The 27,602-nt window shown below is 39.6% G+C and overlaps 1 protein-coding gene across 4 annotated transcripts in view; it reads right to left on the bottom strand.

The window, feature by feature from the left end:
• Positions 1-1,444: 1,444 nt before the first annotated feature.
• Stox2 (storkhead box 2) overlaps positions 1,445-27,602 on the bottom strand; it is a 99,573-nt gene continuing 73,415 nt past the window's right edge. For 2 of the 4 annotated variants that reach the window (XM_090354143.1, XM_090354144.1), the window contains exons 2-4: positions 20,127-20,279; positions 7,201-9,466; positions 1,445-2,161 (exon numbers count right to left, since the gene is read on the bottom strand). In XM_090354143.1, the coding sequence (XP_090210269.1) occupies positions 1,966-2,161; positions 7,201-9,466; positions 20,127-20,279 (2,615 nt within the window). In that variant the 3' untranslated portion in view covers positions 1,445-1,965. Of the gene's footprint in view, positions 2,162-6,320; positions 6,396-6,986; positions 7,039-7,200; positions 9,467-20,126; positions 20,280-27,602 lie in introns of all 4 variants that reach the window. The other 2 variants (XR_016539041.1, XM_090354145.1) reach the window with 2 other exon arrangements.

Genomic DNA, 27,602 nt, shown 5'->3' on the forward strand with positions numbered 1-27,602 from the left:
AAAGACAATTGGCTTAAGCCTCTAAATGATGTGGCAGCTTACTAAAGAAAATTGTTTAAGTTTTAGTGTAATAATCACGCAAAAGGAAATTTCCAATTTTGAGGAGTCCAGTCGACCTCATTATAGTTTCAAAATAGCTGATAAAGCATGGGAGGGTATTCATGTTTCAAGAATTTATATGAATATATATAGGAATGCATCTCTTAAACAGAATTGTAAGTAATTAATCCTGATATGGAAACAGAAGTGTCTCACAAATTTTATGCCAGTTATGAAAATCTTAGGTGAAAATATTTTAGAGTTTTAGATCTATATATGTATGTATTTATACATATATAATTTATAGCATATGGCTCCAAATAGCACATGCCACAAAACTAAATAAAAGTTTATGTCAGATCATTTACTAGCTATTGAAGTAACCCTTTTGCAAATAGTTTTCCATTACCTACAGATGTATTCCATTATTCTTGGAGGGGGAAAAGAAACTTTGAAATGTCTCTTTCATGTAAGACTGAAGCTTAATTGTTTGGTAATCCCTTTGCAGCAAGCCTTCCAATTCAACATGACATTGTAAACCAAAGCACAATGCAAACAAACCATTTTGAAATAACTTGGGCTAATGACTACATTAAACACCTCCTGAAATTGGTTACAAAGTATCTGTAAACATTACTCTGGCATAGTTCATGAATGCATAATTGTTATTCTGGTAAATTTTAGGGGAGTACAAATTATGATTATACCACACTAGCAGAATGAACACATTCTGTCATTTCATGGGCACATGTATATTTCTAATCAAAAAGTACTTTAAAAGTTTTCTCTATAGATATCTTCCCAGGAATAAAAGGCCTGAAATTCAACTCTCCCTAAATTTGCTCTTTCCTATAACCACTAAAAATTATCTCCCTCAGCCTAATTTAGGCATTCTATTTAAAACTACATAAAATAGATTTATGTCCTTCCATTAGAAAGAATAACATCCTCAGGCCACACTCTTCATTTGTATCACAAAGAACATTTTGCTTTTAAACAAACTAATTATTGTATCTATTAGAGTAAGATAGGATCATCATAAGTATCACAAGGAGGAAATTATCTTCCTTTCAATATTTGACTGATGGTTTTTAAAAGACAACATCGCCTCTTCCATCACGTAGTACTGCGCCCGTCAGGTTGGGAATTCCCTCCACAGATTCAAAGGCCTATATTCCTGTTTGTGATTATGGAAGGTTAAGAAAATCAAGACAAGCATCTGATATACTAGAAAACAAAATCCCCCAAGCAAACACTGCCAGTTTTTTTCATCATGACCCTTTCTGACATACTTCAACGGGCTCCTGTAAAAATAGTGTCATGAAAACTCACAGTGAAGAATGACTGGTGCATAAAGAAGACTTCACACACAAAGGGGCTGGTGTGTGTGTGTGTGTGTGTGTGTGTGTGTGTGTGTGTGTGTGTGTGTGTGTTGGGGGGAATGTCCTTCTGGTCAGTTTGGCATTAATTTCCCTCAAGGTGAACACCTTGAACTCGATATTTTGTAGTGGCTTTTTTGTTTTTGAAGTGGTAAGGGTCAGTTCTGTGTCCCCATTTAACCACAGACTGGGAGCAACACGCATCTGTGGCATTTAAAACTGAAATTGGCAATTGCATGACATTGAAAAATGCATATTCCACTTACAGTGTCTAGACTTTCCTATGTGGGTTCAGCTACAATTAGTGAAGCAAAAGTATACATATCACCCCTACTGCTATTTGGTTGCTACAGAGCCATAAATGTGAAAAGAGCAATACTCTGAAATAAAGATTTTTTTTTTTGCCCTAGCCTACTTAGCAGCACAGTTGAAGTAAACCCCCAAACTGCACTGGAGATGCTTGTCTTTCTGAAGATGTAAACATCAGCCCCAGTGTCGTAAACTTTGCTGTATCGAATGAGACAGAAGATCTGAGGCAGAAGGACTATCACACACTAGTAACAGAAGCTTGCAAGCAGTTGGAAGGTTTCTGTAATTTCTCAGCTTCATTGGTTGGGGGATCTGTACTTGCACGGAAGTTGAAGGCTGGGCCAGCTCCGCCGTGGGCTGGACTCAGAGCAGGATTCTGACGGCGGTTACTTTCAACGATGCTTGATGTGTTGGAAGCCAGGCTCTCCCGAGTACTAAAAGAGTAGAGAGGGTTGGTTTTGGTTTTGGTTTGAACATAAATAATTATATGTTGAGCCCCGGAGGAAGAGCAAGCGATGTAGTTAATGGATTTCCTCTGTTGGTTTACCATGTCATATCAATACACATCTCCACTGATCATTTGCATATGCTCTTCCGGCTGGGGCTCCAAGTTCTTAGATGAGACACATTACGATCCTCAATGTACTGGAAAAATAAAAACTTTGGAATCCCCAAGTGTACTTTGAAATGCCTTCCCTCCTTTTCCATGTTGAAGAAAATGACTTCAGAATTTGATGTGATTTATAGCTAGCTATCATACTACTTCCAAAATGTCTAATGATTTTATCACAAGCTGGAAATTTATGGATATATCTGTTCTTGAATAAACTCAATTATCTATTGCATTTTGGTCTTTGATTACAGATGTCTTTCTTTCCTTCTTTTTTTTTAAACTTTGGTAAACTATAAGTATATCACTTGTTAATCTGCTGTCTTGATGGGACTCAAATTCTTTTTTTTTTTTTTCGCCAGTCCTGGGGTTGAGCTCAGGGCCTGAGCACTGTCATTGGACTTTCTCAAGGCTAGAGCTCTACCACTTGAGCCTCAGCACCACTTCTGGTTTTTTTCTATGTTTGTGGTACCGAGGAATCAAACCTTTGTGCATGCTAGGCAAGCACTCTACCAACTAGGTCAAACTCCCGGCCCCCTGGGAATCAAATTCTTATAAACACTTGTTTCAAATTCTAACACTTCAGTTAACACACAATTATATTTTCTGATTAAGGAGCTTAGATATTTTTCTCTATTGAAGTTTACATTAATTCCTGTCTCTCCTTGATAAAAATTCTGAAATATTTGAATGTATCTTTTAGCTTTAAGAGATTTAGGACCTTTGGCATTTTAATATCTAGTAGGGTAATAGCAGACATAAAATGACTGAATCGGAATGAGGAGAAAATAAATAATTCACATTTCATGATCAAAGTCCTAAGAGTGGCTCTAAGAAATACACACAGATGGTGAAGAAATTATAGCCATTCTCAAAATATCTACCCCCATTGGAATGATACAAAATTTAGAAACTATTAGGAAAGTTATGATCTCTGTAACTGACTGAAGCTAGCTAAATGTAATCAACAGGTCAAACTACTACAAGGGAGACAATTTGTCCTTCTCTTTCATCCCCACCATAAATCATAGGACTCCTGTCTAAATCCTATACCCTGGCAATTCTTTCCAACAGGTGACTTAATCCTGATCCCTTGGGGCCTTGTATTTCTGATCAAGAAGCCAGGAGTGAAATGTTTAAAAGGCAATGGGTTCACTGACTACCAAGATGACTATACTTCTCTTGAATGCAGGGCACAGTTGATTTTTTCATGTTTACAATGGGGATAATTATGATGTGATTTACCTACTCTCAGGGTGAATCTGAAGCAGTAACAGGCATTCATGAAGAATTTGTACATTAAAAGCTAGGAAACAACTTATTTTTGTTGTAAAAATCGAGCATACAATGAATTACACAGTTTCTATGGGTTTGCATGAGAATATATACATCATCCATGACATCTTTTTTATAGGAAAATGCATCTTAGAATCCAAAGGATCCTTTAAAGGCTCCTTTAAAACTAGTTTAATGTTTCCTAAGTTACCTGCTGTCTGCAGCAAGTATAGTACAGGAAACACAAACTGTAATATCTGTAATATATCATTGAAGTTCGGAAATAACTCTGTAGCAAAGATGTCCTTGAACATTTTTTGACTATAGCTAATATATTCATACTAATAAATTATACTGTATTCCATTTCCCACAAAGAACATCTTTCATTACTGTGGTAATAATGGGTACAGCTTATAACATTCATATTGAGGACTCTGGATATGCTGATGAAAAAGCTAAGGGAGATGGCTATTTGGACAGTAAACATACTTTTCAAATTAATTTTTTAAAAAAGAACACTAATGCAGTACAAGTATACAGATAAGATTTGGGGACTTTATAGGCAAGAGAATGATTGCTGTAGCTCCTCTGCCCATCCTTGGGTATAAATGAGACCCCAGGCTCTGGTCAGCAGCCAATAGTCATTTCCACATTAGGCACTCATGTCCCTTACAGCCTTTTGGCTCTGTCATTTTCATACTATTATTGCTCAACCAGTTGTGGGTCTCAAGTTCTGAACAGCAATCTTTTTATGTCAAGATTTTAGACCTTTGAAATAGATCTCATAATGCACTTTTAGTATACTTCTCATTTCTACTTTTTTGTTCCCGGTCCTGGGGTTTGAACTCAAGGCCTGGACACTGTTCATGAGCTTCTTTTGCCCAAAGCTAGCACTCTTTGAGTTACAGCGCTACTTTCAGCCTTTTCTGTTTATACAGTACTCTACCATTAAGTGACATTCCCAGCCCCTCTTTCTCTCTTTTTTTCATATTTTTTAGTTCTAAAAAGAACTAAGTAATGTTGGAAATGTGGCTAATGTGATTTTCAGTCCAGAGGAGAGAAAAAAAATTACCTTTTTGGGGGGGGTCTAGTCTTGGTTATTTAATGAATTATTTTACTGGAAGATTGGAATAATTGGCCCATATAAGATTTACATGTCTCATAGCAATGGAAAGGTTACCACTATGATAATGTTATTTAGCTAAAATGCTACTCATACCAAAACTTGTAAGTTTAAATTCTCTTCTGCAGAATTCCCTGAAGTGCTAGAGGGGCAATGTAGTCAATTCATTGGAGTGTACAGAAAATAAGTTTACCTAGCTTCTAACCAAAGGATGTAAACTATGAAAAGGAGAGAATTAGGAATTGTTCCACAGATATCCTAACTGCCAAAAACTAATTCTCTACATATTAATTCTGTACAGATTCCTGTAAAGACAACCATTCCTCATGTTAGCAGGCAGGTATGTAGCTCATATGGAGGTTGTCTCCTTACAGCTTTACCTTCTACCATGACAAGGCACTTTATTCTTAAAGTTCATTATTTAAAACATGAAAATAAGCTTAAAGAAAAAAATAAATTCCAGTCATAAATCCTATATACTGCCCCTCAGGATTTGAGGTAATAAATTCTGCAGAGATTCTGGTTCAAATATAACATGACTATTTCTGTTTTACTCTTAAACAAAACTTTAAATATACTGCATTAGTAGTATTTCGAGTCAGAACCCATGGAACCAGTCTCAATTCTCCCTTGCAACAATCTCTGTAGTACTGGTCTCTCTAATGATAGGAGTCCAGGAGCTGAGAGAGCCATGTCAGGAATTTGGAAGTATTGTATGAAAAGTATTAAGCTTATGTTAATGAGAAAAAATGGAATTTAAAGATACAGGCAAATCAACCATCTGTTCTATAAGTAAAGGCTTTCTCCTTCAATGATACTTATCTGGTATCTACTACTAGGATTTCAGAGTAATAAAAAAAGAGCACAGAACAGAGAAATAAGTAGAAAAGGACAGAAAAAAATAAATTGGAAAATAGCTTAAAATTTGATTTGTGACTAAGAAATTTGCAGAATTTTTCTTCTTTTGATGCTAGTGCTTCTGTGGTTTAAACTCGGGGCCTTGTGCTCTGGCTCAATGTTTTGTTCAGAGATGGTACTCTACTGCTTGAGCCACACATCCATCTGATTTTTTGCTGGTTCACTGGAGGCACAGTCTGGCCAAATTGTCTTCTTGATTCTCAGATCTCGGTGTCCTGAATAGCTAGGATTATTAGCATGAGCCATTAGTGCCTGGCTAAAACCAATTTCTTGGGAAAATCACTGATTAGGTCAGTGGTCTTCAGACTAGGTGACATAGCTCTCTGAGATCTCCTAGGGTAAGACAGGACCTGTGACTCTAATCAGGCACTTTTACTGGAGTGCCAGCTCTTAGGTTGACTGGTCATTAAAATTTCCACACCTATGCTAGCTTTTAAACAATACTTCCAGATTACAGTAAGACTGGTAATTAAGACCTCAACCTTTAAGAAATAAAATTAAAAAGGCCTGATGTAGGACAAACAGATGAATGATTCCCAATTGTGACTTTGGGATATTCTATCCCAAAATTATTCAGAAATTAATCTTAATACTTAATGATTAAAATAAATACATGAAGTACATTATCCTACAGGATACATGTTAAGATTATAAGTATTAGAAGACCTTGGAAATCTTGGTGGATGAGGACTGTCACTCAGTGGTATTTCTGCATCTTAGAGTCACCAATCTGGAATAGATCTGAGAAGGAGATTTAGGACCCAAGTTATTCTTAAAGGAAAAGAAAGAATTTCTATCACCCTGAAACAAATTCTAGGCTTTGCAATTGGCCATCAGGCTATATTCTCAATTTTCAACTCTGCAGTGTTATCAAATGTGTAGAACTAAAGAGGGTATGATGACAGGGTCTAAATGGGCTGTGTCAATACAACAGGAGGAGAAACAGAAATGATGACATGATCTCCTAGAGAAGAGGCCCCTAACCAGCTTCCATTTCTGTATAGAAACACAAGTAAGGACAGCAAGGTATTTGAGCAAGAAGGGCAGGCCATACCCAAAGTGGGAACAAAAATGGTAGCAACATTCCAGAGTCTCTGAAGAGGTTTTAAGATCTGCTATTGCTTTCCCAGTAGAGGGACCCTGGTCTTCGCATCCATTTGTTTACTCTCTACCTTTATCCTACTCAAATAGTTGCTAATTTGGGGGGTGCTTACCCTTCCCAGTGGCAATATATGTATATATATATATTATTATTGATAAATAAAAAGGTACTGGGGAAGTGATGATCTTAGACTGGGCAGAGGCAAGTTTGAGGGACAGGCGCCAACCCACCAGTCCAGATTGGTGATCTCTACAGCTGCAGAAACATTTTTTTTTTCAATTCCTGCAAAAGAAGTCAGAAACAGGTTGTTAACAATACAAACCCACACAACTCTCAACCCTCCTTCATAGAACTCAGATTGTGAAGCCAGACTCTACCAGCTATGCGCATAAAGCCCCATGCCCTGGTAGGTATATGCGTGTGCAGAGAGACATCTCTCCCTACCGTGGGGAGTTGAATCCACTGTCTACAGTGATGCTGCTGCTGTCTATGCTGTCAAGCCGGGCGGAGTGGGTGGCCCTCTGGTTGCTGCTACTCTCTGTTTCTTTGGGGGCAAGGAGGGTGAGGTTCTTCTCAAATTTCCTCTGCAAGTCTCGCTCCTTCTCTCTCTCCAGGAGCCACTGCATGGTGCCCACATCGTCTCTGTTTTTCTCCTCCTCTGTGTTTTTGTTGGCCCCTTCCTCAGAGTCGTCATCGTCGGAGACATTGTAATAGTCAAAAGAGGCTTCCTGGTTCCCTCCGGACTCCTGCTGGCGCTGGGAAGCAGGCATGGCTTGTGCCGCCGCTGTCCCAAGGGAAGGGTCCAGTTTGTCACATCGGCCTGGCAGTGTGTCAGTAGGTGTTTTGGGGTGAGATTTGAGGAGGGACAGACTGGATTTGTGATAGCTGTTGACAGATAAGGTGCTGTGAAGAGGTTTGAACAGTGTGTCTTTGCTGAATATCTCTTTTCTCTTGTCTAGGCTGCTGGGCTCAGCGCTATGGTGTTGTATCAGGCGTCCATTGGCAATTCCTTCGGCCCCTCCACCTGAAGCGGCAGGGCCGCCTCCGGGTCCCTTTGGTGATTCTTCCTTGTGCCCAGCAGGCTCCCTGGAGGAATGGGGGACTTGCCTCTCTGATGGAGACAACTTTTTCACCCCTTCTGCCAGGGTTAGTGTATCATGGTCCTCCTTATTCTTCCCCAAGGGTGAGGGTACTGTGAGCACAGTCTCACTGGAGGTGTTACACTGGAAATAGTCATCGGTGGCTGTTTTTGTTGGACAAGAGTTGAGCTCACCATAGGAAGGCAAACTCTCAGGGGCTTTGCCTGGCTCCAAAAGGCTACATGCACTAGAAGGTTCCTTGCTGCTACTGACTATTTCTGGAATGCACACCTCTTTATAGCCTGTGGATGAGATGTGAGCCCTCTGATGACCAATGGTCTGGGCAGGCCTTAAAGTACTGTCATCGATATAGGATTGGCTGGGGGTCTGGTCATCTTGGCTACACCCTTCAGCCAGGTCATCAGGGGTCCCGAGAGAAGAAGCACCCAGGGGACCTTTGGAGTTATCCATGGATCTGGACCTCTCCTTGGCTTTGTTGGATCTCTCATTCCTGGACCTTCGGTCCTGGGTATGGCTGTGGCTTCGGTGCACTTTTGAGTGGGAGCTTCCCCTGGAAGGTTCAGGGAAAGGCATCTCAGTTCTCCTTTTGGCCAGTTCACCAGACACATCCCATTCTGGTGTCATGGGGAAGTGGGATTCGATCAGGTTTGTGTTGCTGTGCATAATGAAGTTGTCTCCTTTGTGTTCGATGATGAAGCATCCCTCCCTAGGGGCCCTGGTTAAGGGATCACAAAAGTCATACTCTCTTTCACCAGGGATATCCAGATGAGAGCCATCCGAGGGGTCTCCTTTCGACACCCGTGTTTTACTATGGGACCGAGACTTCCCATGGGACTTGCGGTGAGTCCTACTCTTTTTACTCCTCCCGCTGTGGTGGGCCGAGGATCCTGCTTTGCTCCTATGCGCTTTTTCTTCTTCAAGTTTCTTCATTAGTGCAGTGTGTCTCATGACATTTTCCACGGTCAAGTCCGGGTTAATACGCCGAATGATTTCCATCTCTACTTCCCGAGGGATAGTGGTTGGTGTATCTTCGTCACGCAGGGGCCATTCTTCAGGGGGGAACTGGGCAGAAAAATTGGCCAACTGTTTGGTCTTATCTTTCTTAAAACTTAGCCGGAATAATTTGAGCCCGAATTTTTTGGACTGCTTTTCACTATCTTTCGGTTTAGAGAGAGTTTCTGTCTTATAAGAAAAATTGACAGTACTTTTGCTTTTTTCAGTGGGTGGCACCTGGCAGAGCGAAGGAGGGCAGTAGGGGTCTTTGCAGTCCTTGGTGGCTTTCCTCTGCAGCGTGGAGGCGTGCATGCTGTGCATGTCTTCCCGGCAGCAGTGGCAAGATTCGCAGTGGTTTCTGGGCAATGTCCTTTCCCTGACACAGCCTGAGGCAGAGGGTGTTATGGTTCCAGGTTGTGGAGAGGTACACTGAGACCTGTCAGGTATCCTCTCATCCAAATGGTACCATTTACTGTTAGTTCTTATGAGGGACGGGGTGATGAAATAGGTCTGTGGGGTCACGATAAAGTAACCATCTGGAGTTGGGTAGATTTTCCTCTCCCGTACCAGTGTATTCAGGGTATGCCGCAGAATTTCTTGGCTTGGGGTTGGAACGCCTACAACAAACAAAAGGAGACACCATGAAAGCCAGGCAGGCATATGATACTTTCAATTTTCAAAATCCTATTAAGGCCAGGTGAGTCTAAGAGTTGAGGTTCAAAGCCAGCTGAGTCAGGAAAATCCATGAGGATCTTATTACGTACCAAAAACTCAGAAGTGAAGCTGTGTGTGATTCAAGTGGTAGAGTGCCAGGCTTAAGAAAAATGTCTTCAGGAATAGTTTCCAGACCCTTAGTTCAAGCCCAGGATTGGTACACATACGCACACACACACACACACACACACACACACACACACACACACACTACTAATATGACTAAGCTTCACTTCATGGCATGTAAGCAATACCCAGACAGAGGTGTTAAGTTTACTCTGAATTGTAACAGGCAGAGGGTGGACTACAGAGTTCAATGTAGAGCACTTGCCTAGAGCCCCAGCATCAAATGGACAAAAGCTGGAAAAACAGAAGTTACACAGAGATGATAAATTAAATCATGAAAGAGAGTAAATTAAAGTTAAATCGTGAAAAACTAAATCAGAATCTGTGAGAAAAATTTCAAGTTTTACATAATATGATATGAATTTTGAGGAAAGTCTTCTATGATAAAAATAAGTAGTGAAGTGTTACAATATTTCACCTTGTTATCTGATATACTTTATATATGCTTAATTGGGTATTTGAAATAGGATAGGGAAGGGAGAAAATCAAAATAAGCGGGGGGGGAGGGGGAGGAAGAGGGAGGAAAATGGGGACCGTGACATGAGAAAGGATATCAATATTTGTGAAGTAATGTACCTTCTATCTGGTGAATATAATATAACCCGTCTATTAATTACAATAAAATATATGAAAAAATAAGTAGGGAAGGTTGAATAATAAACATGTTTGTGTTAGTATTATTACTCAATAAAAATAGCTAGAGAATCAATTTTCCATATTGAAAAATGTATCTAGTATATATAGAAATTACCTCATTATAACTACTTTTTGCTTTTTTTTGTTTTAGTACTGGGGTTTAGAACTCACAGCTTCACACTTACCCAAACTTGCTTGATTGTTTGGTTTATGCTCTGCCACTTGAGCCATACCACCAGCCCTGCTTGTTGCTGGTTATTTGGGGGATGACTCCAGTCAACTTTTCTGACCGGGCTGGCTTCAAACCTTCATCCTTATCATCTCAGCCTCCTGAGTAGGTAGGGTTGGTTGATTATAGGTGTGACTCAACGGCAGCCAGTTCTGTGCTCATTATTTTTTTCTTTTCTCCTTTTATTTTTGTCATTTGTGGGGCTTGCAATAGGGGTTTGGGTGCTGTCCCTAAGCTCTTTTGCTCAAGGTTAACCTACCACTTTAAGCCACAGTTTCACTACCTTGTTTTGTGGTCATTAATTGGAGACAAGAGTATCATGGACTTTCCTGCAAGGGCTGGCTTTGAACTGCAATCGTCATATCTCAGCCTCCTGAGCAGCTAGGATTAACGTGAGCTGTTGTCAGCACTCAGCCACTTTTTTTTTTCTTAAAATGAAGTTCACCTAAAGTTGTAAGTTATATAAAAGAAAACTAGACTTGGCCTTTGTTTATGTTATACCCTCTATCTTGAGCTCATCCTCACCTTCCATCTAACTATCTATGGCACTGGTTAAAAAAAAATCAGTAAGAACATTTTCATTTTGGCATAAGACAGCAGCTGGAGCTGGTTTGACTGTTTTCTAGCCATCGAGCCCCAATAAACACACTAGCAAGCTTAACCAATCTGTATTGGTTTGATCACTAAGTCCAAAACACCCACACTTGCTAGAATAGAAATGCCAGGACAAATTAATAGATGCTTCTTCATACAATGACTTACATTGATTTTTATTGTAATTAATAGAAGGGTTACAGTTAAATTCACATTACTTCACACATATTGATACCCCTTCTCATGTTTTTGTTTCCATTTCCTCCCCCACTCCCTCTGTTCATCTTGTTTTCCCTCCTTTCCTTTCCTATTTCAAATAAACAAATAATTGTATATACAATATACCAGATAACAAGGTAAGATACTATAACCAAGGGACAACAAAAGAGATGAGAAATAACATAGTACATTAAGAACAACAATCACACATTATGTGGCTCTTGACAATGACTTACACATTGTTTTCAACAGGGCTTGTGGGAAGGTTTGTCTTTATCTTAATAGCAGAATAGGATATAAATTTCTTAACAGAGTACAATTCTCCAGGTATAGTCCATTTGCTTTATTTGGGGGGTATTCTGCATTCCTTAGTGCCCCAAAAAAAGTACACACAAAGAGTGTGTACTTTAAAACTGGTCTGGTATCATTTGGGAGGAGTCAGACTGAATCATACACATTACTAATACACAACTACATGTCCCACAAAGAGGGAAATTTCACATGACTAATCCTAATACAGATAAAGCAGTGTCATGTAAATATGGAAAACTTGGGTTCTGGACTATAGAGGTTGGAATTTCAGCTCTATCTCTGAGAACTGGTGTCACTGGATGAATTATGTACAACCTCCATTATAATTTGGGTCTGGAATGCCCCTCAAAGACCTCTATATTAAAAGTCTGGTCCCCAGGTTGGTACTTGAGGTAGCTGGTAAAACTTTGATGAGGTGGAGTCTACTGTGAGGTCTTCAGGTCACTGAGTGTGTGTCCTTCAAGAGGATTATGGAACCCCAGGCTCTTCTATCCCTTTTTGCTTTCCGGCCATGAGGTGGGGAAGTTTGATCCATTCTGTGTTTTTACCATTAAGTTTCACAAACAGGACCAAACTAATCACAAGTGGAAACCTCCAAAATGATGAACTGAAATTAGCCTTTTCTCTTTTTATTTATTTATTTATTTATTTTTGATAGTACAACAGTTTGAATTCAAGTGTTTTGTGCTGTTAGACAGGAGCTGTACGTCTTGAAACATGCCTCAGACACTTGTGCCTTATTTATTTATTTTCTGCCAGTCCTGGAACATGAATTCAGGGCCTGGGCACTCTCCTTGAGCACTTTTCCTCAAGGCTAGAGCTTTGCCACTTGAGCCACAGCACCACTTCTGACTTTTTCTGTGTATGTGGTACCAAGGAATCAAATTCAAGGCTTCATGCACACTAGGCAAGCACTCTACCACTGGGCCACACTCCAGGACCCTGCCTTATTTATTTTTTAGACAAAGTGTTCCTCTTTTACCTAGGTTAGTCTTGGACTTTGATTCTCCTACTTCTGCCTCTCATGTGTCTGGATTTCAGATATGACCTCCCAGGCCTAGCTTGACTTCATTAGCCTTAAACCATGATTCTCTTGTCTCTACTTCCTAATTACCTGGAATTACTGGCACAGGTCTCCATGTGTGGTAACCTTTTCCTTTCACAAGTTGAACTATCTCAACTATTTGTTACAGTAACAGGAAATTACTCCCACCATATTCATATGTTGACACTAGAATTTCAACTTGTATTCCTCAGTGACATTTGAAGATGGGATCTTTATAGAAGTAGTCAAATTAAAACAAGGTCATTACAGTAGGCTCTAATCCAAAATAGCTGAATCCTTCTGATAAAGGGGAAATCTGGACACAGATATGCAGAGATAAGACAATATGGAGGAATATAAGTAGAAGATAGCTGTCTACAAGCCAAGGAGAGTGTTTGAAATAGATTTTCCTCATAGCCTTTAGAACAGGCTGACAAATCTGCTCTGATGGTACCTTGATTTTGGATTTCTAGGGTCTAGAACTGTATAATGGCACATTTTTTGTTGTCTTTTGTACTCTGTTACACTATCGCTAGCAAACTAATGCAGCTGAGAATATAACCTCATAAGCTTCTGTTAACTGCCACCTTAACAATGGTGTTTGCTCTCATGCGGCTGTGGTGAGATTAGAAGATGGTACCTGACATAATAAGTAAATACTATCAGTAGCCTCCACTTTGGATTGGGACTCATGGAAACCCAGCTTAGCTCGAAAGAATCATGTAGCAGCCTTTAACAGTGGGTGGGGTAAGAAGTTCAGGCTCCCCCAAACTTAGCAAAACCACAAAAGTTAGCTATATAGGCAATAAAAATGGTTTGGATGCTCAAGGAGAGAAAAATCCATGACTATAGTGTAGGATAATAACCTTCACCATCTTTAGAAAGCATCCTGAGACATGTAGAAAAGATTCATAGATACTGTCTTTCTTTTTTAAGTGCTAATACTAGGGCTTGAATTCAGGGCAAAGAGCTTTCTAATAGCTTTTTCACTCAAGGTTGGTGCTCTATTACTTGAGCCACTGTGGTTTTTTGCTTAATAATAGGACATAAGAACCTCACAGATTTTTCCATCCAGGCTGGCTTTGTACCAGGATTTTCAGATCTCAGCCTCCTGTGTAGCCAGGGTTATAGATATGAGCCATTGGCAACTGGAAATAATGTCTTAATTAATGTACTTAATTTTTGAGTTGCATAGTATCCTTTTAATCTAATGTTCTGCTGTTGATAAATGAATATTAGTTTTCACGTATAAATGACTTTAAGGCTGGAATAATAAAAACTGGTTTTTAATTTTGTGATAGTTTCCTACAAGACAAATACACTTTAATGGAATTAGTGATTTAACCCAAACTTGAACCATCCTTGAACACTATCATAAAACAAAACATTGTTACTCAAAAGATAAGCAATTTATAAGAACAGCTAAGCTCTAGTACAATCAGGGCTTTCTGCTAAAGGACAGAAGATATCATTCACAAAGAAGAGAACATAGAATCTAAGACAACACACTATCTGCTTTGTTGTACATGATTCAGTAGCTGGCACAGCAAACAAGATAATAAACCCATATTTACCACTGACTATACTTGAAATGGTAAGGTGGGTTTATAAGAACTCATAATTTATCATGGTTTCTAGGCAAGAGTAGTCATTACTTTCAAACAAAAATCTTATTATAGAATTATATAGATTGTAGGCCTGTCTACCAATGATTGCAGAACTCAGGGCTATAGAATGGAATATTTTTTCCTTTCTGCAAAGATTCTCTTGGGCTTTTTTGCTGGGGCTAGTTGTGAATGGAGATGCTCCAGGTCTCAGCCTCCTGAGAAGCTAGGATTAAAGATATGAGCCACCAGTGCTTGGCCTGAACTGAGGATTTTTAGATATTTAGGTATATCAATTAAAGTTTAACTTGAGAGAAAAACAAATTAGAAACATTTTTTTAGTCTCTTCTTTTGGGAGGGTGTGAACTCAAGGCTTTGCCCTTTCTAAACAGATGCTCCATCATCTAAGACATACCTCTAGCAATTTAAGTTTTAGTTATTTTTGGAATAGGGACTTACATTATTCCTGGTTGGCCTGAATCATCATACCCCTAGTCATACTTCCCACATTGCTGGGACTGCAGGTGTGCCCTACTATGTCAATAAGCTTTATATTGTGTGTTAAGATTGGGATTCTGTTAACTTTTCTATCTAGGCTGGTTACAAATCACAATTCTTGATTTCCACTTGATCTCTATCTTTGAAGCAGCTAGGGCTGTGATCCAAATAAAGCATCTCAAACAACAGAGACATGTCTGCATTTTAACAGGGCAGAGAACTGATTTCTTTCTTTTCCTACCTTTTTACATGCCTGGCTGGAAATAATCTCTACTCCTTGTCCAATCTACTGTGAATTTTTGGAGATTTATCTGAAAGTTGTTGATTATTTATTATAATTAATTAGTCTGAACCACTGGTATTTTCAACTGTCTATAAGCTACAGGGTACCTCCAGATACCTGTAGGGTTCACCTGCAGAAGAGATGTTTGCATACTCTTTGTATATGTCAGATGTTTGTAATTTTGGCACTTCCAGATTTCCTCCTGAAGCTCACCATGAATCACACTGTGACCCAAACAACTGTGATTCAAACATCTTAAAGGACAGGATATACTTCACATTTGAAGAGGGCCCAGCCCTGGCCTTTCTCCTTTTCCATACCTTTACATCTTATAAAACAGAATTAGACATTGAAAAATCACAGCAGGGCAATGTGCTGCTACTTAAAACCCACATACTGCTTTAATCCTATAAATTTACCAAGTGTCAAAACAGAGAACACATGTACATATTCTGTATGCTAAACATTTTAGAGCAAAAACAGTTTTGTTTCGATCTTTAGGCAGTCTCATTATATTTCCAGGTATGTCTGGAATTCACAGGCTCAAGTAATTCCCCTATCTCAGCCTCCTGAGTGGCTGATCTATAGACATATGTTACCATATTTGGCTTTGTATCAAAAATGTTTCATGGATTTCTTTAGTTTTTTTTTTTCTATGTGTGTTTGTGAAGAACAGTGGCTGAAGGGATTCAGTAAGATGAATGAGGTAGAATAGACTGTAGTTACACTAATACTTCCCAGCAAACTCCAAAGTAGCTTCAACCCCATATCTAGCCTCACAGGTAACTCAGCTCTCCAGAAGGTTGGTCAACTTTCTTCTAGGAAAGGTCCAATCCTTCCTACCAGCACAAGCTTGATTTAAATGATCACTCACTGATCATCATGTCATTCATGATCATCTATTCCTTCTAGTGGACTGGAAGTCCCAGAAGTGTTAGATTCTTTCTAAAGTTGAAAGTATTACATTCTTTCTAAATTTGAAAACAATTCTTGATTCTGTCATGAAACTGATAAACACAATTATTGAACTCACTTTCAAAAATTCAACCTGTACATAAGATGATAATAAGGTTTGTGTCAGTGATCAGATATTTTTAACCAGAAGACTTTTCAATTAAAAATACTTTTTAGGGCTGGGAGTTTGGCCTAGTGGCATAGCATGCATGAAGACCTGGGTTTGATTCCTCCGTACTACATACATAGAAAAAAGCCGAAAGTGATGCTGAGGCTCAAGTGGTGGAGCAATAGCCTTGATAAAGTCCAAGGTCAGTGCTTAGGCCCTGAGCTCAAGTCCAGGACTGGCAAAAACAAAGTAAAACAAAATACCTCTTTTTAAATATGAATGTCCAAAAATAGAAACAGAAGTCAAATTCCAGATAATCAATTCTTTTATGCCAATCCTGGGACTTGACCTTAGGGCTGAAGCACTATCCCTGAGTTTTTGTGCTCAAGACTAGAGTCACCAGAGCTCCATATCCAGCTTTTTGGTAGTTAATGGGAGACAGAGTCTCAAAGAGTTTCCTGCCTGGTCTGTCTTCCAACTACAGTCCTCAGATCTCAGGCTCCTAAGTGGTTTAGGATTATAGATGAGAGCCACCAGTGCCTAGGGCATTATATATGCTTATATAATTTATTATCATTTATTTACTTATTTCTACTTACTTTATTTTTGATGTTGGTCCTGAGGCTTGAACTCAGATTCTGGGCATTGTTTCTTTCTTGCTCAAGACTAGCACTCTACTACCTGTGCCACAGTTCATCTTCCAGCCCTTTTTTTTGGTGGGGGAGGGGTGCTTCAGGACTTAATCAGATATTTGATTCTCATGGATTGCCTCGCTAGCTTTGAACTGTGATCCTCAGATCTCAGTCTCTTGAATAGCTTAGGATTATAGGCGAGAGCCACCAGTACCCAGCCTGTTGGTTTTTATTTCATTTTTAAAATTATCTTCAAGTAGTTGTACAAAGGGATTTCAACATAACATGTCCACCTCTGTGCAGTGCATCATGATCAGATCAGAGGCACCTCATCAATCAATGAATCTTTTGTTGATTTAATAATAGGCATTAAATATGAATAGCTAAATACTTTGATAATATTAGTTTTATTAACGCATAAAAGAAGTAAAAACTCTTACCTTTGAAATAGTTACCACCATGCCCTAGTTGTGGGGGTGGCAAACATTTTCTGTAAAGGGTCAGATAGTAAATATTTTAGTCTCTGTGAGTCATATGATTTCAAATGGAACTCTACCATTTGACAACTACAGCTTAAGGAGCTGAAAATAACACATACACCAACAGGCCTGGTTATGTTCTCATAAGACTTTTGACAACAACAGGTGGTGGGCCTTGTCAAGCCATGGTTACAAAGCCCTGCCTCCATTCAAGTCTGGACAGTTTGCAAACTTCTGGGGCTGGCCAATAAGTCACCAGGTCAGACAGATGAACAACGTTTAATTAGCTCTTCACAGTGCTCTGAAGACCAAGGCCTTAGGATTAAAGTTTACCTACTCTAAACACAAGTTAAACAGTTATTCTATTAAGTAGGAATGATTTGTTTCTCTAAAATGATTCCAATCCAATGATACTGTTATCAGCTTCTTGGCACTCTTACACACAGCTTTGTGTTCTTTACATTTTTTTTCCTCCACCAACAATGGGAGCTATGTAACCAATTCTGAAAAAGCTGTATAATCTCTCATGAGCCTATATAAAAATGTAATAATTCTGGGCTGGGAGTTTGGCCTAGTGGTAGCGTGCTTCCTAGCATGCAGGAAGACCCAGGTTCAATTTCTCAGTATCACATACATAGAAAAAAGCCGGAAATGGTGCTGAGGCTCAAGTGGTAGAGCTCCAGCCTTGAGAAAGTCCAAGGACAGTGCTCAGGCCCTGAGCTCAAGCCCAGGACTGGCAAAAAAAAATATATATATATATATGAATTTTAAAAGCTGCTGGGTTGTTCCAACGTCAGCAGCAGTTACTCAGCTCTAAGACAGGAAGGGCTGTGTTTCACCAGATTATAGTATCTGCCAAGAGATATATGCTCTCTCCCCCTGCACTTAGCCAGCCCTCCTGGATTCTGCTTATCTGACTCCTAGAGGAAGTTACTAAAAGGAGATGAATACGGAAGACTATATAGAGATAAAATGTTATAAAACTTAAGATAATTTGTAAGTTTCAAGGGTGAGTTCATGGTGGTGTAATATCAAAACACTGACTAAAAACAAAATAAAGAAAAAGAAGACAAACTCACTGGAAGAGAAACATAAAGTTTCTTTGGGACAAAAAGAAAGCCTGCAGATGCAAGAAGGGAGATTAAATTGTGACTCAGCTTCAAGTTGGTTCTTCTGTCCTTTCCCTGTATGTGGGGTACACCTTCTTATGACCTTGGGTTTGGACATATTTACTTTGCTCAATGCTATGTTTATAGATGGGATATGACTGAAGATGTTGAAGAGCTCTTGTGCAACAAACTGTATTTCAGAACTTCTACTATTCCCTTGAGCAGAGGAGGTCTCCACCTGCCTCCTTTATCCACAGAGGATGGTGGAAAGGGGGCTGTTCTTCCACAGCCTGCTTCTATCAGTTGACTTCTGAGAAACTCAACATAGGGCCTAAACAAATGCTTACTGTTGAATGCCCCTGCTAGTCTTGTCCTTGTTTCTTATCGGGCATTTTTCATAGTAAAAGCTGATACAACTTATAACTTCTATTAATTAAGATCACTCCTAAGCTGAGTAAACAGTATGTATGATCAAACATTTATTTTTATATGATTTTTTAATTCAGTCTAGGAAGACATTCAGTCCTTACCAAGATAGTAGCCCCATATTGTATCTTAGTTGTTTAGTTGACCTGCAGGTTGCTGGTATATATAGCATAAAATGTGTGTGCGTGTGCATTTCCAGTATTTAAGCAAATTCAGAGATTGCACATAAAACTGAATTTCCACATTCTCTTGAAAAAAAAATTTTTTTCCTGCCGCTCTAGCAGGAAATGACATTTTGGTAGGGAGAGGGTATGACAATACATTGGAACTGAATGATGGGGTTCTTCTCTTGAGATGGGCTTACATTGTTTAGTTTATCAGCATTCCTGACACCTTCTAGCACTGGAATTGTCAGATGTCATTCATATAAGTAGCTGGGCTGTGGTCTTTGTTTTATAATATTTAAAAGAAAAGCAATGAATTTTCTTTTAATATGAAATCCTAACAAATAACATTTTTTTGTTTTCCATTTTTTGAGAGGGGAGAGGGGAAGCATCATGGTTTGAATTCAAAGCCTCCAACTTGTTAGGAAAGTGCTCCACCACATAAACCATGTCCTCCAAGCCCCTTCTGCCTTAGTTATTTTTGAAATAGGGTGTCGCTTTTTGTCCAGGCTGGGCAGAAGGCATAGTGTTCCCAATTACGCTTCCTGAGTGACTGGAATATCAGCCATGTACCACTATGCCCAGCCTTTTACTAAATGAGATAGTTACAAGAATTTCTTGTCCCAGCTGGCCTGAAATTATAATCCTACTGATTTCGCCTTTCACGGTGCCTAGGATTAGAGATTTGAGGCTTCACACCTAGAACAAATAATGTTTTCTTAAAGCTCATCAAGCCAGAACACAAACATGGAAGATATGCTTTATTTCTGACATTACTCTTGCTGTAATTAAACTCTTAGGACTAAATGTTTCTGTGAACACTACTTCTCGTGTTCACCTATTTAGGAAAGATTAGACTGCAAAGGTTGAATGGAATTCTGGTCATTTTTGCCAGAGTTTCTATCGCCTTTTTTTTTTTTGCTCAGTACCAAATAAAAGAATATTAAACCTAGAGCAATAGAATTTTTTAATGTAATATGGGTGCTTTGATTTGTTTTACTTACAGAAGACAGATAAGTTTCTGGTCTCTTTGAGTGAAGACTTTTTCTGTTATGTTTAAACTTGGGAAGAACAGTCCATTTGAAGTCCTAGAGCCACCAGAGTGCACATCCATTTGAACAGTGCTCCTTTCTTTTCTCATTACCTGGGAAACAGGTGGTCAGGTGTTCCATCAGTGCTTCTTGGGTGACAGGTTTTCTTGCTGAGTTCATTGCTGAGATGGCCAAGCAAAGGATTTCCCCGAGTGGAATAAACTGAGACTGACTGATGGGAGACATACTGATTGGTGATACATCACCTGCAGAAAGACAATTTTCAAGTGAGCGGTTTATTAGGACACCTGGCCATTTGTCACCCCCATAACCTTCGCACGTCCACACCTCTCCCGACTCTCTCCTGCCCACCCCCCCCACCATTATGGATTTCATCAACTCTGAACACTGAAATTGGTTCTAGCCCTAGCCAATTCCACAGAGGCAAAAAGAGGCCCACACACAGAGGAATGCTTTCCTCTAAAACCTGAGGCCTCATTTGACTAGGAAGAGTATTAGAAGTCTAGCAGCCATGAAGCTTTGAAAGATGCTTTCTGCTTTAATTGACTGGGAGCTGATTTATTTAACAACTGCTATTCACAGAAGCATTTGTAGTAAGGGTGAGTCATTCTCTGAAACGTTGAGCGCCTTTATGTGTTAGGTACCTATGGTGGGGTGGGGGACAGGTGGGAGAGCTGGAGACAGAAAGTGAATCAGTTCCCTTCAGCAAATATCTCAGCCTCCAAAGAGTTTTTATTGGAGTGGAGGAGTCAGACAAGCAGACAAGGCCATTATGTCATGTGACAGGTGCAAAGACTGGACAAGCTCAGAACAGAGAAAAGAGGGCCATGGGGTCTACAAAAGGTGGGAGCTGTAGGGTTTCCCCAGGCTTTATAATCTAAATCTGGTGCTAAGGCCCAGGAAGGTGCCCGCCAGCTGGGAGGTGAGCAAGGCATCAGGAGTTGGAGGACCTTCAAGTAAGTAGTATAGGGGCACCCCAATGTATGGACAGCCGTGAAGGAAGGGTCAGATGTCCAAGGCCTTCGTCCCATGGGGAATGGTGAATCATGGATGGAATTTCAAGACTGACTAACAGACAGGCAGTTCAGACAAGCGATGGTCATGGCTACATGTGTGATGGGCTGCAACAAGTAAGAGAGGATAGACAGACTATAGTACACTAAGAAACTGTGACCTCTTTCACATGTTTTCCTGTGAGACAGGAAAATGGAGACAGGAGAAAGTGAACACTCAATACTTAAGGGGTGATATATGTTGACTCCTGAAAAGGTTCCAGGGTGTAAGGAAACTATCTCTCTACCCCTGGAATCCTAGTTACACTTGAAGAATCTCTAGAATTCCGTGGAGATTTCTGTGGCACGTTGACACCAACAGAGAGTGGGGGAAAGTTTGCTCCTTATACTCAAGTGCCACCTGTTTTATACTCTGTGATTCTGTAAGACTGTATTTAAAAAGACATGACACTACTGGCAGAACAACTTGGAGCTCTTAATCCTTTTTCTTGCATGTACTTGCCTACTCTCTCCCCTTTCACTCCTTCAGCATGATTTCCCATGTGATAAGCTATCATGGCTGCCTGGAGCTGGAACATGGTTATATGGATCAACACTTTCCCCAGAAGATAACTGGAGCCTCATCACTGTCAGAGGAAAGCTGAGCTCAGCTACAATTCTAAAGTTTACAGATGATAAAGTTCTTAGGCAAAGAACCTGAACTCTGCTTTGAAGGACCAGAAGAGAAATTATGTGATAGATGAAATCAGGCAATGGGCAGGAAATCACTTGTGTGGAGATCAGCAGTGATGGGAGTAGAGTGTTCAAGGCTGAGGTCTGGTCCCATTCCAAGTCCAGCTCAGTATAGTAACTCCCCTCTCTTTACACCACACAGGGCTCTACCAGTCCTTTCACAGCTCTGCTCTGCCAAATGCAGACAGAAGTCAGCCATTGTCCTCATGTTCAGAGGGAACAGGAAGTACTCAGAAAAGGAGAAGGACCAAGGAGATTAAAAAAAAAAATCAATAGAACTTGGGAACTCATCTATCCTAGAACCCAACAACTTCTGGAGCCTCTGGAGATATAAGTAAGAGAAGCCCTCTGAAGAAATTTACACACAGTATTTGGTGGGGTGGCAACAGGGAGAACCTACCAGATGAAACTTGGGGGACTGTGAATCTTGCTCATGGAAGACTCAAGAATAATAGAATTAGATGGGCTGGGTCTATCTGACTGGGCCAGTTAACTACTGCTAACTTATATTTAAACCCCTAGAACTAGTGCACTTCTCATTCCCACAAAATCTTACTTGAAAGTCTGGTATGTAACAAATGACCCAGTGCTAGTGGTGAGATGCAGTAGAGATGGGGGGAGGGGAACTAAACCTGTTCAATCCTCTCTTCCTGTAAGAGCCTTGAGCCCAGCCACAGACTCTAACATCTGTCGTAATTAAGAACTTCTCAGAAAACTGAGACACAAGCTACTAAATATGGTCTTAAGAATGCAAGTCAAACGATTTCCTGATTTTTGTATAGGCTATGAGAGGAAACTACTTTATGAAAAAGAAAATGACATTTAGCAAAATCAACTATTTTAGGTCATGCTTGTTTTTTAGGCTCCTAGCTGAAATGATTTGTTTAGTTTTACCCCTACCTTCTTAGTTAATTTCTTTTCATTCATTCATTTTAGCAACTGTCAGAGGCAGCATGCTTTTGATCAAGTGTGTATGAACTGCATGTGCTTTGAAAAGGCTGAAGTTTCACTATCATAATGAACATGTGCAATGACTAAACCCAAGATAAAGAATACAAGTAGAATTTGGATGCTCTAAATAACAAATCCCACAAGATGATTGGGAGGGGGAGGGGGAGGGAACTGGGGACAAAAACCATGAGAAGGGGTATCAGTGTGTGAGAAGTAATGTACCTACTACCTGGCGAATGTAACTGTAACCCCTCTATACATTACCCCAACAATAAAAAATTAAAAAATTAAGGAACGAATCCCATGCCATCTCATTTTTTTTGCTGTGTTGAGAAATAATTTCCCACTCTCCTTTCAGCCCCAACTCCATCCCATCAGCAATCTTGTTTACATTCCAATGTTTTCTGGATCAGTTCCCTCAACTTTAACTGCAGCATCCCATTCACAGTGATGGGAGTGTACACTGCTGTCATCTCTCCCCTGGCCCATTATAATGGCCTAAAAATGCCCTCGTTTTTTTCCTTTTCCCCTCTCTCCTTCCCACCCTTCTTTCCTCTCTCTTCTCCACAGAGAAACCAAGGTACTCTTAAGAAAACATAAGGGCTTGATGTGTGTCTCAATGGCAGAAAGCCTGTCTAATAAGTGAAAAGCTAACAGTTAAAAGCCCAGTCCGCCAAAAGAAGAAAGAAAAGAAAAAAAACAGGCATAAAATCCTCTGGTAACGTCTACTGCACTTAGAGGGAAATCTGACTCCTTTCTCAGCCTTAGGTTTTGCACCTACCCACTCACCCCTGGGACCAATCCTGTCTACCTGCCACCCCCATTTCTATTCCACACTTGCAGCCTCCTCTGTTCTTTGAACATGTCAGGCTTTGTCTAAATTCAGGCTGGGTCTTCGTGTTTCTGTTTTGCCCTTGGCCTGGAGGTTCCTTGGGTGGACCTTTGTAGGACCAACTCCTTCTCATCCTTTAAATTGCAAGTGAAGCATCATGACTACAGGGAGCTATACCTGTCCACTAAATCTAATGCTGTCCCGACAGGACTTCAGGTCCACTGACCTCACTCTCTAAACCTGCACATGTGTACTGTGTTTCCTAGTTTACTGTCTGACACACCCACTACACTCACTAAATACAAGTTCCCTGACTGAAGGAAAGGGAAACACCACATTCCCAGTCTCTACACCAAGCAATGCTCACACCAGCGGCCTAATATCTGTCTGTTGAATGGCTGAATATCCGTTTACAACATTATAATCCAAGGAGTTTTGTAGGGTATTTTAAAGGTATTTTACTCTCATATTTTGCTAAACAATTACACAATGAACAAAAGAAAATATATTCTTAGTTGTGTAATTTGAAAACTTCCCTCTGTTTAATTTCATGAGCAATACTCCCCCAAACATACTAGTTACATTAGTATCACATTGAGTGAGGTTTAGACAGTGCATTTCAGACCTCTCAACACCACACAACACATTATTCTGGTTTATCAAGATTTTTCTATAGATCTTATATCAACCTGCTTAATGAGCCAGCCAGTCATTCTTAAAATATGCTACTAGATAATTCTTCGACCAACTATACCAAAGAAGAAAGTGAGAGAATGTAAATATTGCTAAGATACTGAGGGGTTGTTATTAACCTATATAACTTACAAATACTATCACATTTTGCATAAATAATAAATCATCACCTATTGTGTGTAATTGATGGAACGGATTTTTTTTCTTATGTCACAATGAGTTCTAATCACAATTATAAAGGAAATGCTACTATAAACTCACAGTATTTTCTGAGCTAATGAGTTCTTAGGTTATCATTCTTTCCTATTGCAAGACAAAAGGAATAACTATGTTTTATTTCTGTTTTTTTTTTCTTTTAACAAACACCCATATAAGTATAGTGCCCACAGGACACTGGTCAAATCTAGGATGATTCAGATAATAAGCACAATGCCTTGGATAGGGTAAGTTCAGTAAATTTCTGCTAGGTGAATTTAAACATGAAGATGTGTAAATGTCTTCATATTTATTTATGGTGAGTAAACCAGTTTTAAGAGTACTTAACATTTAAAGCAGGTCAGCGAAAGTCTTGATGCTATTTTCATATAAACCACTTTCCTTGTCAGCATGACAAAGATAAAGGAGTGGAATGTTGAGGCAGGGGGTCAAAGTCCTACTCTACAGCAGACAAGAGTTGGTACAGATCATCATGCAGCATGCTGAGCCCGGGAAGCTATGGGTGTGGGCTCAGCTGAAGCAGGCTGAGGTGAGATGAGAGAAGAGCTGAGTCCAGGTCCTGTCAGACCAGGCTTAAATCTTATTCTCAATGATCAGGGAACACTGTCCTATGTTTTTAGACAGAATCATCATACAATGTATTTGAGTTAGAGAAATCACTTGTAACTAATGGAGAATGAACTGGTGACAATGACAGTGGTTCACAAGACACAGAAAGCCTGATGCTACAGGTGGAAATCGTATCGATGCCAACTTGCTGTATCCCACAGTCTCCAGCGACTCACTTCTCTCTCTGGAGCTGTCATTATTATGCACATACCTTTGTACTATTTACTTCAGTTACTTCCAAAAGCATTATTGCATAATTCATCTTTCCAAAATAAAGGAACAGAAAAAAACATATGAATAACTATTTCATGTAAAACACTTTTTCAGGAACTCAAGTTCCAAAACTGTTCCTGTTCCAGTTCCATTTTGGAGACATTTTCATTATTTTCATTCATTTCTGTTCTGTAGGTAGGACAACAGAACTTGTAAGATGTGACTTTACAACTTAAAATCACACCTTCCAAGATAACTATAGCTTTCTAAAAGCTAGTAGCCAAAAAGGCAAACATAGCCTTATTTCAGTTCATCTAACAGCCTCTGTTAAAACCCATCCTTACCTCAAAGCTAGCAGTCAGCATTCATTCTCTTGTTTTCTCATTTACTTTTAAGTACCGGTTTGTTTGATTTCATTTTCACTGTAGAGGTTAACTTAATCTACAGTTAAGGCTAAAGAGTGATCTTTGACACTTAGTGACGTTCACTTAACCAAAACAGCCTGGCTATAAAGAAAATTCTGAAAGGATCCTACTTTATTATTGGGAAATTCCCAGTACATGGAATCTCTAGGGGAGAGATGTTGATGAGAATCCAGTCTCTTAAGGAAAAAAAAATACAATTACCCCCTCTGTGCCTGTTTCCTCATCTGTAAAATGAGGATTTGGGTGGAATTATTTCAAGGATTCCTCTACCTCCTGTGTTCTATGATCCTCTATGAATACAGCAGAAAGCTGGCAGAAAATCCTAACACAGGTACTCAGCTTTACTTCCACGTGACAGGAAAACTATGTTAATAGCCTATCGGATCTGAAGGAGTTGGCTTAAATTTTTAAAGTAATGACTAAGTATATTGGCTATTAATTTTTTGCCACATAATAAAGGCTTCATAATTTATAATTCTTTATGCAAAATCTACTCAGCTTTGTTCCTTGGGACTAATGTGTGCTTCTCTTTTGGTCTCTGCACTGCCAAAATTAACACTCAACTTAAAATTATGAATGCCAATAAAATTACCACATGGAGCAGAGACTGTGACTCCTCATAAAAATAGCGAATGAAATGTGCCTGTAAAATGCTCAGTGGCCACAGGGACAATGCAACTGTTTTCCTTCCAACCAACTATCCATCAAATGCCTCACGTGCCAAGTTTTATCTCAAATGCCCTTCGGTTTGGGAAAATAATAAGCTCTCCGAAGTTATAGTTAAATCAACTACCTCTCTGATGTACCACATCAAACAAATCTTAGGTTTTACAATTTAACTCAATTTATTAACCCCACTTTTAGGTATAAATGCTGTTTGGTTCTTTTAACAAAAGGTCTACTACAATATTTTAAAGAAATACTATAGTAGAAAAGCACATATTCTTTTCCTATGCCCTTTCTCAAAGACCACAACCCCTTTAGGTGCAGGACAGGGCATGTGGTTCCCATTAGCTCCATGCTGCTGAGTTTCCTTTGAAACCAGATTACTGTACTTGACTCTCAAATATTTGTATTTGAAATCTGAAAGAAAACTGACATTGGAAAAAGCACTTTGACCAGTTAACTGTACGTTTGTTTTAAATGCCACTGATATTTGAAACATTAAAGCTGGGCTCTTATTGCAATAGGCAATGGAAGGAAACATCATTTATTCTTTTACAAAAAAAGGATTTTTAGAAAATTCTAGATAGACTCCTTAATAATTTTACCTCTACACTTGATGGTTCTCTTACATCAACCATAACTCCTAAGCTGTTGTTTTAGTAAGGTTTTGTTGGTTGGTTGGTTGGTCAGTTCTGAGGCTTGATCTTGGGCACTGTCCCTGAACTCTTTTTGCTCAAGGCTAGAACTCTACCACTTTGAGCCACAGCACCACGTCTAGCTTTCTGGTGGTTAAGAGTTTCATGAATTTTCCTGCCTAGGCTGGCTTTGAACTGTGATCTTCATATCTCAGTCTCCTGAATAGCTAGGATTAACGGCATGAGCCACCATTGCCTGGCTTCAGTAAGTTGTTTTGTTTGTTTTTTTGGAGGGTGGGTAGAAGGAGAGGGAGGGTCTGTCCTGGAACTTGAACTCACAGACCAAGTGCAGTCCCTGAGCTTATCTTGCTCAAGTCCCTGAGTCTCAAGGACTTTCCTACACAGGCTTGAATCCTCGACCCTCAAATCTCAGCTTCCTGAGTAATTAGGACTATAGGTGTGAGCCACCAGCGCCTGGCTAGTAAGTCATTTTAATTCCAATGAAAACATGAACAGGAGGTGCCTACTAAGAATACTAAAGTTAATGGTGTCCTCTGGCCATGACTTGCTAAGAAACTTTCAG

This window comes from Megascapheus bottae, chromosome 20 (genome assembly GCF_031878675.1).
Source record: "Megascapheus bottae isolate mThoBot1 chromosome 20, mThoBot2.hap1, whole genome shotgun sequence".
In the NCBI taxonomy this organism is placed as follows: domain Eukaryota; kingdom Metazoa; phylum Chordata; class Mammalia; order Rodentia; family Geomyidae; genus Megascapheus; species Megascapheus bottae.